This window comes from Saccopteryx leptura, chromosome 7 (assembly GCF_036850995.1).
Source record: "Saccopteryx leptura isolate mSacLep1 chromosome 7, mSacLep1_pri_phased_curated, whole genome shotgun sequence".
Lineage (NCBI taxonomy): Eukaryota > Metazoa > Chordata > Mammalia > Chiroptera > Emballonuridae > Saccopteryx > Saccopteryx leptura.
The window spans coordinates 1089377-1102586 of NC_089509.1; the positions used below are offsets into that span (position 1 = coordinate 1089377).

The window sequence follows — 13210 nt, forward strand, 5'->3', positions numbered from 1 at the left end:
CCCTGGACACTGTAGTAGTAATGTGCTCAGCACACCCAATTTTTGTCTACAGAGGGGGATAAATTTCATCCTAGCCCCTCTTCCTTCTCACAACTCAGCTGACTGAGGTTTAGTCTCAGGTACCCTCTGAGGAAAATAAGATCAGGCACCACTGCCTTGCCATGCCCATCAGCCTCTCCTGCCCAGGTGCTCACAGGCTTCTCCTGGTATTTCTCTATCCTGAGCTGTGATGCCACAGCCCAGGACCAGGGGCCTCTGATCTTCTCCATGGAATTGGGGCCTCCTATAGCTCATCTCACCCTGATTCCCTAACTTTCCAGAAGACCCACCAGTCCTGCTGAGAAACAGTCCTTGAGACTAAGTGGAGGGGACTATGGAGCTTGAGTGACAGGTTCTAGGTTTAAGCCTCTAGCTGCTGTAACCCAGGGGGTGACCTAAAGGAGTCCGGACAGCACGAGAGCCTAGCCTGTTGCAGCAATAACTTTAACAAAGGAGGGGATAGAACTATTTGATGAGAGGTCCATATTGCTGCTCATTACTCCTGCTTGTCCTCCCCACTGGGGTCCCAGCCAGTCCCCACCTGCCCACGACAGCACTGACCACTTACGTTGGCTTTCTGCTGTCGAAAGTCCCGTCGGGCAGCCATGCCCCTGGCATGTGCCTGGATGACCACCACTGCTCTCCGCTTGGCCTGGACTTGCAAGCGCACCAGGTAGCCCCTGCAGAGGGCCTGAAGCTGAACTGTCCTCTGCCGCATGGCCTGGTACTGCTGGGCCAGCAGGTGGCTCCGGGTGATGGCCTGCAGGCGCTCAAAACCCAGTAGAATCTGAGAAGGCAAGAGAGATGGGCATTCACGGGGATGGGTGGGGGTGAGGGTGGAGGTCTGGATCAGGAAGAGCACAGAGCACAGAGGAGGCCTTTCCAAGAAGACAGAGCGGGAGATGGGAAGCCTCGCTAATTAGCTTCACAGTTACCCACCTTTTGGCAAAGGGCTGATACTAAAATTTTACACACCAATGACCACAAGCACGTTAAATGAGTTATTACTTATAAAGCACTTAGAATAGAGACTAGCATGCAAATAAGTGCTAAATAGTGCTTGTTAAATGGTGTAAACCAGTGGCAGTCAACCTGGTCCCTACAGCCCACTAGTGGGTGTTCCAGCTTTCATGGTGGGTGGTTGACTACCCCTGGTGTAAATAATAAAGTTGTTTGTGGGTGGTCAGTGCCAGGAAATCAGTTTGGATGCCAGTGGGTGATGGAATATTCCAGAGACCTTGCTTTTCACACTTATAGCCAAACCCAGAAAATTTCTTAGGAGCTAGAACACCTGTGTGAAAGTTATGGCTGGCTCCCTCAAACTAATCCCTTAAGGGTCTTTAAAATAAAGAAGAAACAATAAATTGATGAACACTCCCCTTTTATACTGCAAACATGCCCTGGGCCACAAAAGTCTCTGAGCCCCTCAGATGAGTCTTATTGTATTTTCAAAGATCAACCCAAGAAGGCTGGGGGTGTGGGGTCATGTGTCTCCTGTGGGCTTGGAAGTCACACAGATGACTCCAGCTCTACAGCATACTAACTCTGTGCTTTTGGGGAAATTACCTAACCTCTCTAGGCTTCAGTTCTGTGACATACAGGGTTGGCTTTATAATCAATAAAATGATGCACATAAAGCAACAGGCTCCCAAAAGCCTTCCCATCCTTGTCAGCTGCCTTTATGTCTTTGTGAGCACGGAACACGGACAGGTCTGGGGGTCAGTTTTGCTAATGTCACCACTTCATGTCTCAGCCACAGTCACATCCATGACAAAGGCAACCAAGCAGTCAAGTGAGGCCCAACAAGGCCCGGTCAAGGTCACTCCTGTTCATTTCATTAGCAGACACTTATTGGCAGTGTCTATGGTCAAGAAAAAAAAGTTATGAAGTGCTTGAAACAGAGAATAATCAGTCCATTAACTTATTTTGTAAGCTGAAACTTGGGAAAAGAATTAGCCATTATCTAATTTCAGAGAAGGGCATTTCATTTTAGCTCTGGAGATGCCCAAAATTCTGCAGGAGAACACTGAAGCCCACAGACCACCTGAAACTGAAGCTATGCTAAAAAGAGAGTGTGGGGTGCTGAAGCCAGGTCATTTAAAATCTGTCATCAGAGTTTGTTAGTGATCCACTCCTTCCTGTCTGTGCTCTCACGCTCAGACAGACACACTTTTAACATCTGCTTTTAATTGGACAGCTGTCCACTGCTCCTGTAGGCCCAGCTCCCAAGTGAGCTCTAGTACCAGCTTGAAGTTCCGTCTGTTGCAGTAACCTCTCCACCCGGCCTGAAGGGTCACGGCTGCCCGCCTCTGCCTCAGAAACTCCTTCCTAAAGGAGAAATGCATGTCAGAGGTGTGTGACACCATTATCATACGTTTTAAAGTCTCTAGGGTAAAAACTGTTTTTGAAGAAAAGAGGGATACTGAAATGTTGGGGAAAATAAATCCAGACAATATTTCTTTTCTAGAAGCTTTTATAAGCCAAAAGACAGACATTTTAGGAACTTAAAATCTACTGCCAACAACTAAATTTGGGAAATTTGTGAATGGGGACAGCCAGCCTAATTATACTTCTCACAAAAATTAGAGACTTCATATTCATAAAATGAATATGAAGTGATAAAATATCCCCTAATTTTGTGAACTATATTAGAGTACTCAAGAACCTGAAAGTTCTATAAGGAGATAAAACCGTTTCTAGATTTTTGTTTCTTGCCAGACTCTGCCTTCCTCTGGTCACTAACTCAGGTGTCTGCCGGAAACCAACTCAGTAGTCTTAAGACCGGCTCCCTTCTCTATGGCAGAGCAAGGCAAGAGGGTAGTCTCTCAGGCCCCAGCCGCCTGGCAACCTCCATCAAACTGCTGCCCTCTGCAAGGAGGGGCATGGACTGAATAGGGAGAGGGTGACCTGAAACTTGACCTCTGTGGAGGTAGGGCAGCCCCAGGTGAGCCTGGTACATACAGATGTATCTTTTATCTCATAGTTAACTTAGTTTTCTCATCACTTTTAATAAATTTTCAGTATCTTTTCTTGGGTTTAAAACAGCAGATCTCAACCATATTAGAAATCAACTGCAGGGAGTAGGGGAGGGGAATTGGAGGGAAGTACAAACTTTTGGTTCCAAGAGAAGTAAGTACTAGGGATGTAATCTGCAACACAAGGATTAGAGCCAACACCACTCCTTTCACTACTTTTATTATTATTATTAGTAGTAGTAGTAGTAGTAGTATTGAAAAGTAGCAGTTTAAGCTACTTACTGACCAGAGAACTGAGTCAAAGATAGTTTTTTCTTCCCTCCAAAACTAGCCACCTGTTAAACCCAACTCAGACTTCTCTATGACTGTTGAAGAACATCATAATATAGTTGAGATTGAAGCTGACACTTCATCTGACTCTTACTTATGTAGTGGATTCTTCCCTGTCTCACTGCCAATGAAGAAACATTCAAATAATTAGAATTCTCTGGGCAACATAGGCTGCAGTATTTCTAGTTAGGAGGTCCTGAGAGATCTTGTGCCTCAATGACCCTCAGGGAGGGGCCCGAGAGAACATGTGGCCCTGGTTTGGAGCTGCAGGCCCTCCCAGGGCACATGAGTGGTAGGTGTGTGGCTGGGAGGGGCTTGTGGCAGGGCTGGCACCTGTGTTTGTAGCCCCGCAGAACTCTCTGGATGGTGATCGCTGCTTTCTCCAGGGCCTGGCTCCTCTGTACTTCCAGCAGAGTGTCCTGATTATCCTGAAACCAGAGAGACCTCACCACAGAGCAACCGTCCTTCACCCCACACCTCCACCTGGACCCAGGGCTCTGTCTCCAGAAGTTAGAGTTTCTCAGATTGTTTCCACATGTGCTCTTGGGAGCCAAGCAGAGGAAAGGATCCTCAAATTGATCCTAATGTGGCTGAGAGATGGAAGCTTCAACTACAACCCCCCAGCCCCAATCCAAGAATTTCCCAGTTTAACTCTTTCTTCGTGTTCATTCAATCTGGCAAATTTCATTTCTGCCTGGAAAACCCAAGAGGGGGCAAAAATTTTCCTGAAGTTGTTTTATTTCCCAAAATTCATGTGAACTTTGTATTTAACTGTACTATGGAGTCATGCTTGGGTTTTGTTTGTTTGTTTGTTTGTTTGTTTGTTTATTCAGTGAGAGGAAGGGAGGTAGAGACAGACTCCCACATGTGCCTTAACCAGGATCCACCCAGCAAGCCCACTAAAGGGCGATGCTCTGTTCATCCAGGGCTGAGCAACTGAGCTCTTCTTAGCGCCTCAGGAGGAGGCCATTCTCAGCACCTGGGGCCAACTCACTCCAACTGAGCCATCACTACAAGGGTGGTGGGAGAAAGAGAGAAGTGAGAGGGGGAGGGGTAGAGAAGCAGATGGGCACCTCTCCTATGTGCCCTGTCCAGGAATTGAACCTGGGACATCCACACACTGGGCTGATGCTCTACCACTGAGCCAACCAGCCAGGGAAGTCATGCTTGTTTCAATAGAAACATGTTCCCTTCAGTTTTGAGTAGGATTCACAGTGCAAGATTCAACCCTGGGCCTGGCTCACTGCAGTGCTCCCCTGATCCCTGTGTCCCAGGCTTGCCATTCTAACCCCTGGAAGGCAGGGATTGTCTCTGTAGAACAGAGAGCAGAACAGTCTTTGGCAACTGCTGAGGAGAGGCCAGGGCTCAGAGGCCCTTCTGTCTTCATCAGCCTTGTACTAAGCAAACAGTGAACCTGCCGATGTGCCTGGGTAGGCACTGGGAACACAAAGATGCACTAAACCTCGACTATGGCCTAAAGGAGCAACCAGGGAAGGAGAAGAAAGGAGGGGTGGGCACTCTCTTCCTCCCTTCTTCAACCACCCACCCACACTATATATTCCTCTATCTCCTGGGCAGATGCCTCCCCTCTGCCAGTGTCACCTTCCTAATGGAATCTGCGGCCCTTCTGCTTCTTTCTTCGTGTCCAAGCCCAAGCCCTAGCAAAGGCCTGACTAATGCATGGACTGGCTAGAGGGTGGGGCTAAGAGGTCCATTTGGGGCTATATGGGTGAAGGGGAAGCAGTAGAAGATGCAGGAAAGGGTAGAAAGGATGGGATGGGGTGTTTGGATGGCTGTAGACATCCTCCTGATCAGAACTTCTCCTCCTCCTCATCTTCCTTCTTGATCTGCCCACCCACCCAAGGCTTACAAGGATAGGGAACAGAAGGATTTTCTCCCCAGCTGACAATCCTAGAGGGCCCGAAGGTCAGTAGAGCCATGGAAATGCCTCTGTGAGACCTTGGGCCTCCCAATAAGTTGGAAAAGAGGGAGGTGGGAGGTTGGTGGTGGTGCTGCCTGCACACACCTGCCTAAGGGCAAGCTCTAATCTCATGGACAAGGGAGTCAACACACTGAAGCACCAGCTCTCTGGGGCTGGGTAGAGGCAGAGCTTCCACAGGCCAGACAATGCTCCCCCATGTGAACTGCACTCATGCCCTGAGTGCCTTCTTGCTCTGGCCAGTGGCTTGGAGGCAGCCTTTCCTCTTCCTTAGGCCTTGCCATAGATGCCCCCTCTGAGAAGCCTCTTGAACTCCTCAGGCTAGGCTGGGTTTTCCCTGTGCTCCCTCTGCCTCCCTTAACCCCAGCCCTGCTTTCTACAACCACGGGATGCCTCCGGGTGGTGGCCACACGCAGAGCAAGGTGAGAGAGCCAGTGCTTCCTGGTGGCCCCACACCAGCTCCCACACGCTTCAGGAGGCTGAGGCCTGTGGGCTCAGGGGCTCACCTTCAGGAAAATTTTGGTCTTTCCCATTTTCCAGTCTTTGTCTCTTCCCAGCCACATTTCAGCGATGCGCAGTGTCATTTCTCGAAACTTGTCCAGGAGCTGCCGAGGAGAAACAGCAGTGGCTGGGTGGATCTAGAGCAGGGACTCCAACAGGAGCCTGAGAGTCCTTCTTCACTGACCTTCTAGGGATCTGAGTCTTCTTCCTCCTATGGACTGCAGAGCCGTGGTCTGCTGGGCCACGGTGGGCCCAGGGGATTCCTCAGACTGTGGGGTCATGAGTTCACCACACTTTGTGGGGGAAAGGGGCCCTCAAATGGCTGCCTCGTGGGGGTGGGGTGGACATGACTGATGAGGAGGGGACGAGGTAAGGTTTGTGTCGAAGCTCTCAGTCCAGGGAAGGCCCAGGCCCCTGGGAACTGGGGACCAGGGGGCCACCTCCTGGGAAATCAGCACGGTCAGGTGGTGACTACGAACCTGCAGGCGGGCAGCACTGGGCAGCAGGACACAGAACCTCCGTGAAAACTGCTCGAAGGTGTAGCGCAGCGGGAAGCCAGACTTGCGGATGTGCAGGGTCTCCATCATTCCAGAGTAGCACAGCTGCCGCAGGCACAGCTCCCTGTCGAAGAGCTGTGGCCACATGTGTGGTGACAAAGCTGATCACTACTCCCTTCCTACCCTGCAGCCACCCCCAGATACCAGAGAACCGGACAAGAGCTTGGTCCCATCAGAATCCCCTTTGGAAGAGAAATATTTGGTCAAAGCCTCTGAAAAGTCCCCTCTTGGGGCTCAGTTTTCACTTAACATCTAAGGACTCTGCCTATCAGGAAGACACATTCTGGATTGCCTGAATTTTATATAATATAATTTTCTCATTTTTAAAAAGGCACTTTAATTAATGTTTTTTTCCCTTAAAAGATTTTTTTTGTGTGTGAAACTTTATTTTCTTTCAGACGGTGTCTCCCAGTTTGGAGAGTCCTGTATTTGCAGCCTTCTGGTGGGACTCCTAAGCCCATGGTCAGGGGCTGGAGACTGACCACCCTACGCCATGCAGAAGTGGTTAAGATGCTCTCTGAGGGCAACCAAGAGTGGTAGTCAGCCCCTACAATCATAATGCTGGTGCTGATAGCCCACTCTGAGTACCACTGACATATGCAGATGTGCCAGGAGCATCAGATTAATCCTTGCTGCCCCCTTCAGGCAGATGCGATTTTAACTCCACAGAAAAGAAAGCAGACTCCCGGAGAGGAAGTGCCTGACCAAGCACACGCAACAGGCAACTGGCTGGGCTGAGACACCTGAGGTCTGAGGGATCCAAGCCCTGCAGGTCACTGACCTCCGAATGGCCTGGGCTGGTCACTTGACCTCAGTATCCCATCTATAAAATGGGGTAAGATAACTGCTCTAATGCTGTCCAGGCCCTGGTGAAGGGAAGGACAGGACCCTAGATGCTGTCTGACTCATCCAGACACCATCCCCTCCCTCCCTCCCTGGGTGCCCACCCTCCTCTCGTTACCAGTGGCTTCTTGTACTCATTGGGTTTGATGCAGCGGATGAAGTAGGGCTGGCAGTTGGCCAGGATTTTCATCAGCTGGTCCAGGGACTGCTTGAACTGGCCTGCCAAGGTGGCAGGCCGCCTGCTGGCATCTGCAGACTGCAGGCAGAAACACAGGGTCCAAATAGGGGTTTGAGGAGTGCCTCCTGGACCATAGCTGACCCACAGAACCGTGAGGGCTCTGTCAAGCTCCCACAGGTGGATGGGCTGCATTCATCCATCCATCACAGTTTCCCCAAGTGCCTACTGTTTGCAGTTGGATACTGGGGACCCAGAGCGGAATGAGATGGGGCAACTGCCTTCTGTCTGGAGTTGGGTTCCCCCAAGTGGGAGGTACCAAGAACTGGGAGCGTTCACTTTTTACCTCTCCTTTCCACATTTTCCGTTCTTGTCTAGGTTTTATATGGGGTTTTTTGAATGTTTTATACTATGCATTGTATGCATTATAGTAAATGTATATCATTCTAAAATAAATATATTAACTTATGGATGCAAGACAGGGGGAATAGCCCAAGCCCTCATCTTGGGCATTGTGTGTTTTCTGCAATGCTAATCTTGGGCAATGCTCCTTGATCAAACTTTCCCAAGGTCAAATGTGCCGGAGCAAAGGTGAGTGCTGCTAGATTGTACCAGATTGTGGAGAAGCAAAGTTCTTCACACCTTAACACCTCTGAAGAGATGATGCAATCTCTGGGCTTTCTAATAACAATGGGCAGTATATTCCTCTTGTTTTGGTTTATAAAACAATGTGCAGACCCTGGCCAGTTGGCTCAGTGGTAGAGCGTCGGCCTGGCATGCAGGAGTCCGGGGTTCGATTCCCCGCCAGGGCACACAGGAGAAGCGCCCATCTGCTTCTCCACCCCTCCCCCTCTCCTTCCTCTCTGTTTCTCTCTTCCCCTCCTGCAGCCAGGGCTCCATTGGAGCAAAGATGCCTGGGCGCTGAGGATGGCTCTGTGGCCTTTGCCTCAGGTGCTAGGATGGCTCTGGATGCGGCAGAGCGACGCCCCAGATGGGCAGAGCATTGCCCCCTGGTGGGTGTGCCAGGTGGATCCCGGTCAGGCGCATGCGGGAGTCTGTCTGACTGCCTCCCTGTTTCCAGCTTCGGAAAAATGCAAAAAAACAAAAAAGAAACCCAGTGTGCATTTCCTACATTATATCAGGTTATTGATCTATAGATGTGTAGAGCCAGGATGAGGCTGAGCTTTGGCCTCAGCTGCCCAAAGTGTAGCCTGATTCCACCTGGTTCCAGATCTGGGCACTTCCTGTACAGCCGCCCTCCGTGAGTTTCCCTGCACCTGCTCCACACCCCCACCCCCAGCACTGCTCCTGGCCACAGGCCTGGAGGCCCCAGGAGCTCCTGCTGAGTGGAGGGGGAATAATAAAGGGTCAAGGGCAGGTGGGAGCTGGGTAGGTGGTCAGTACCCTTATAAGCAGGTGGAGACTGGCTGGGACCCCAGTGGAGAGGCCAGACAGACCCCCACCCTGTCAGAAAATCCAAGGCTGCCTTAAGGAGCACCAGGGACTCTTTGCTGCCCACCTCCCTGAAGAGCCGCCTTTAGTGCTATTGCTGCAACACACCAGACACACTAAACACCATACAGACACCCCACACAACACACCACACACACCATATACCACACATACCACACACATCACACACCACACTCACCATATACCACACACCACACACCACACATACTGCACACACCACACACACCACACATACAACACACACCACACGTCACACATACCATACACCACACACTACACTCACCACACACAACACACCACACTCACCACATACACCACACACCACACACATCTCACACCACACACACCACACACTCCACACACCACACACTATACACACCACATACCACACTCATCACACATCACACACACCACACATACCACAGACACCACACACCACACACTCCACACACCACACATACCACACACACCAAACACCACACACACCACACATACCATTCACCACACACTACACTCACCACACACCACACACCACACTCATCACACACCACACACCACACACACACACCACATACCACACACCACACACACCACACATACCACACACTACACCCACCACACACCACACACCACACTCACCACACACACTACACACCACACACACACACCACACACACCACACATCACACACACCACACACTACACACACCACATACCACACTCACCACACATCACACACACCACACATATCACACACACCACACACCACACACTCCACATACCACACATACCACACACAACAAACACCACACACACCACACATACCATTCACCACACATTACACTCACCACACACCACACACCACACTCACCACACACACACACCACATACAACACATCACACACACCACACATACCACACACACCACACACCATACACTCCACACACCACACATACCACACACACCACCCACCACCCACCACACACACCACACACACCACACACACCACACATACCACACACCACACACTACACCCACCATACACCACACACCACACTCACCACACACACCACACACCACACACACACATACCACACACCACACATTACACACACCACACACTACACACACCGCATACCACACTCACCACACATCACACACACCACACATACCACACACACCACACCCCACACTCACCACACACCACACACCACACTCACCACACACACCTCACACCACACACACCACACATACCACACACCACACTCACCACACACATCACACCACATACCACACAAACCACACACATCATACCACACACATCACACCATTCACACCACACACACCACACATACCACACTCACCACACAAACCACACACCACACACATTACACCACATACCACAATCACACACCACACACACATACACACCACACAGATCACCCCACATACCACACACATCACACACCACACAAACCACACACCACACACATCACCCAACATACCACACATATCACACACCACACATACCACATACCACACGCACCACATGCACCACACACATCATACCACATATCACACATACCACATACCACACACACCACACACCGTATACACCACATACTATGCACATCACCACATATCACACACCTGACATATCACACACCAGAAACACCACACACCACTCAGACATCACACACATCACATGTATCACACACACCACAAAACACACATACATAATACATATACTACACACACACCACACAAAACACACCCATACCTCAGATATCATACACCCCACTTGCATACCACATGCACGTGCACCATACACATACAATACCACACTCACCACATACATGCAACAAAACACACATATAATACAGACACATCACACACCACACAAAACAAAACACCCACATATTAGTCACACAGATACCCTACACATACCACATGCACAAACATGCACCATACAATATACCACACACACACCACTCAAAACACACACATCTCATATCCTACAAACACACACATCACACACCTACATCCACACCCACACACACCACAAAAGCACACATACAACCACAGACACACATCATATGCACATGCATGCACCAACACACACACACCGCAAACACACATTGACCCACATAGACACATAACCACATTTGCACAAGCAGATATGCCCTGGCAAGACTATTACACACTCAGAAGAAGTCACATTCAAGTGCACCCAATCCCTCACTCCTGCCCACGTGGTAACAGCAACACTGTACTGCTGTTCTCACTCACTTTTGTACCTGGACTGAGAAATCCAGACCAACCACAGGCTGGAGATTTTACCTGCACACGTGTGTCAAACCCCAGAGCCCCTATACACATGTGTCAGACCTCAGAGGCTATAAGGAGGGAGAGATACTGGAAGGGGCAACATGACAGCCCACCTTGAATAACTGGCTTCCTGCCTTCCTCCGGACAATGGTTCCGTGGCCTAGCTTGATGTCTGCTGACTCCAACTTGAAGACTTCCCTCAGGAACTTGTTTTGAGAAGAGTGGACCAAGGTGAGAATGTCTGTGCTCAGCACGTCTCGATTCTTCTCCAGGAAGCCTGGGGAACAGAGCCCACCTGCCAGCTCAGTTCAGCTTCTCCTGGGACTCACGCAGAAAGGGGCGGTGCTGGGTGAAGACACTGCTCATGCTGTGAGGCCCTAGGATCCCCCTCTGCAGTCATCTTTTCCACCCTCCTTCAGTCGCCTTCCTCCCTAGGTCTCTGAGTCTGGCCAACAGATGCCTGCAACCAGGTGTGGCACCCACTGTCTCCATCCAGCACCAAGTCAGGTTCACACCGACAGATAAACCCCTCAACCTCCAATTCAATGCACTCCCCCTTTAGCTAAGCTGCCATCATTTCTTTTGTCTCAACTTTTCTGATGGCCTCCTATCCCTTCTCAGCCCACTAGGTCTCTCTCTGTCCCACACATTCCCCGTAACACCTGAGGACCTTTCCTGAGACCACACATTGCAGTAACATTCCCACTTGAGCCCTTTCTCTGCTCCTCTGTAACCAGTGCACACCTTCCTCATCTCCTCCTTTCTTTTTTTTTTAAAAAATTTTTTTATAAATTAAAAAAAATTTTTTTTTACTTATTCATTTTAGAGAGGAGAGGAAGAGACAGAGACAGAGAGAGAGGAGAGACAGAGAGTGGGGGGAGGAGCTGGAAGCATCAACTCCCATATGTGCCTTGACCAGGCAAGCCCAGGGTTTTGAACCAGCGACCTCAGCATTTCCAGGTTGACACTTTATCCACTGTACCACCCCAGGTCAGGCATCTCATCCTTTCTTATCTCCTGCATGCCCTAGGGCCCTGCACTCCTCCAGTGCCCAGTCACCTGCAGATGGCTTCTATTCTCTCATGCCTTGGCCTCTACAAGCTGTTCTGGGAGTGCTTTTCCCTCCCAACCCACTCAGGTCAACTCTTACTTAGTTTTCAAGACCAGTTCAAGCATCATCTGTTCCAAGAGGCTTTCCTGGACTGCAGGTGAGATGAAGAACCCTCCTCAGGGCTCCACCTTTACCTGGGCATACTCTCTCTTGGGCCCTTTGCTCAGTTCAGGGATGGTCTGAGGACCTGCCATCTATTCCAAAAGGCACAGCATTCCCTGGGAGTAGGTCTAGGGACACTGTGGACAGGTGGAGGGGTGTCCTCCACCTCTCCCTTCACAGCCATCACCATAACTGCTAATACACCAGGTACCAACCATTGGACACAGCGGACTGCACATCCATGCACCTTGCAGTTCGAATTTCACATAATGAGAGGCCTGAGGGTGTGAGTTGGGGCTCTGGCCCACAACATTTCTGGGTGACCTTGGGCAATCTGACTCAGGTGAATGTTTGTTTACATAAAGAAGCTAAAAAAGAAAAAGGGAGAAAATAAAGAGCACCCCCTGTCCCATAGCAACTGCCCCTACAAAGTCTTGAAAATCTGGAAGCCTGGTAATGTCCAGGGAGCTTGCAATCTAGAGAGAATGGCATGACCACTCCTGGCCTCACCCCTGACACAGAGTCAGTTCTGGGAGAGTCTATGTGCCCTCCCCCATCCCAGCCAGCCATGGGAGCAGACACTTTAAAACCCCTTGTGAAACCAGCAAAGGGGTGGTAGCTCAGTTGCTTTCAACCTTTTTACACTCGGGGACCGGTTAAAATAGGATAATTATTTGGGGGACCACTGAGGCAGAAATAAAAATTATTATTAGTATTTTGTGCATTATCTTTTTTTAGAGAGGCAGGAGAAAGAGAGACAGGAACATCGAGCTGCTCCTGTATGTGCCCTGACTGGGGAATCAAACTTGTGCATTATCTTTTAATTATAATACTAT

At 50.0% G+C, this 13210-nt stretch overlaps 1 protein-coding gene across 1 annotated transcript in view; it reads right to left on the reverse strand.

Moving 5' to 3' along the window:
- MYO7B (myosin VIIB) overlaps nt 1–13210 on the reverse strand; it is a 90110-nt gene that overhangs the window by 27633 nt on the left and 49267 nt on the right. Inside the window, exons 15-21 of the mRNA XM_066345420.1 lie at nt 11275–11438; nt 7303–7440; nt 6264–6416; nt 5790–5888; nt 3678–3772; nt 2283–2367; nt 608–826 (exon numbers count right to left, since the gene is read on the reverse strand). Coding sequence (XP_066201517.1) covers nt 608–826; nt 2283–2367; nt 3678–3772; nt 5790–5888; nt 6264–6416; nt 7303–7440; nt 11275–11438 — 953 coding nt within the window. The remainder of the gene's footprint in view (nt 1–607; nt 827–2282; nt 2368–3677; nt 3773–5789; nt 5889–6263; nt 6417–7302; nt 7441–11274; nt 11439–13210) is intronic.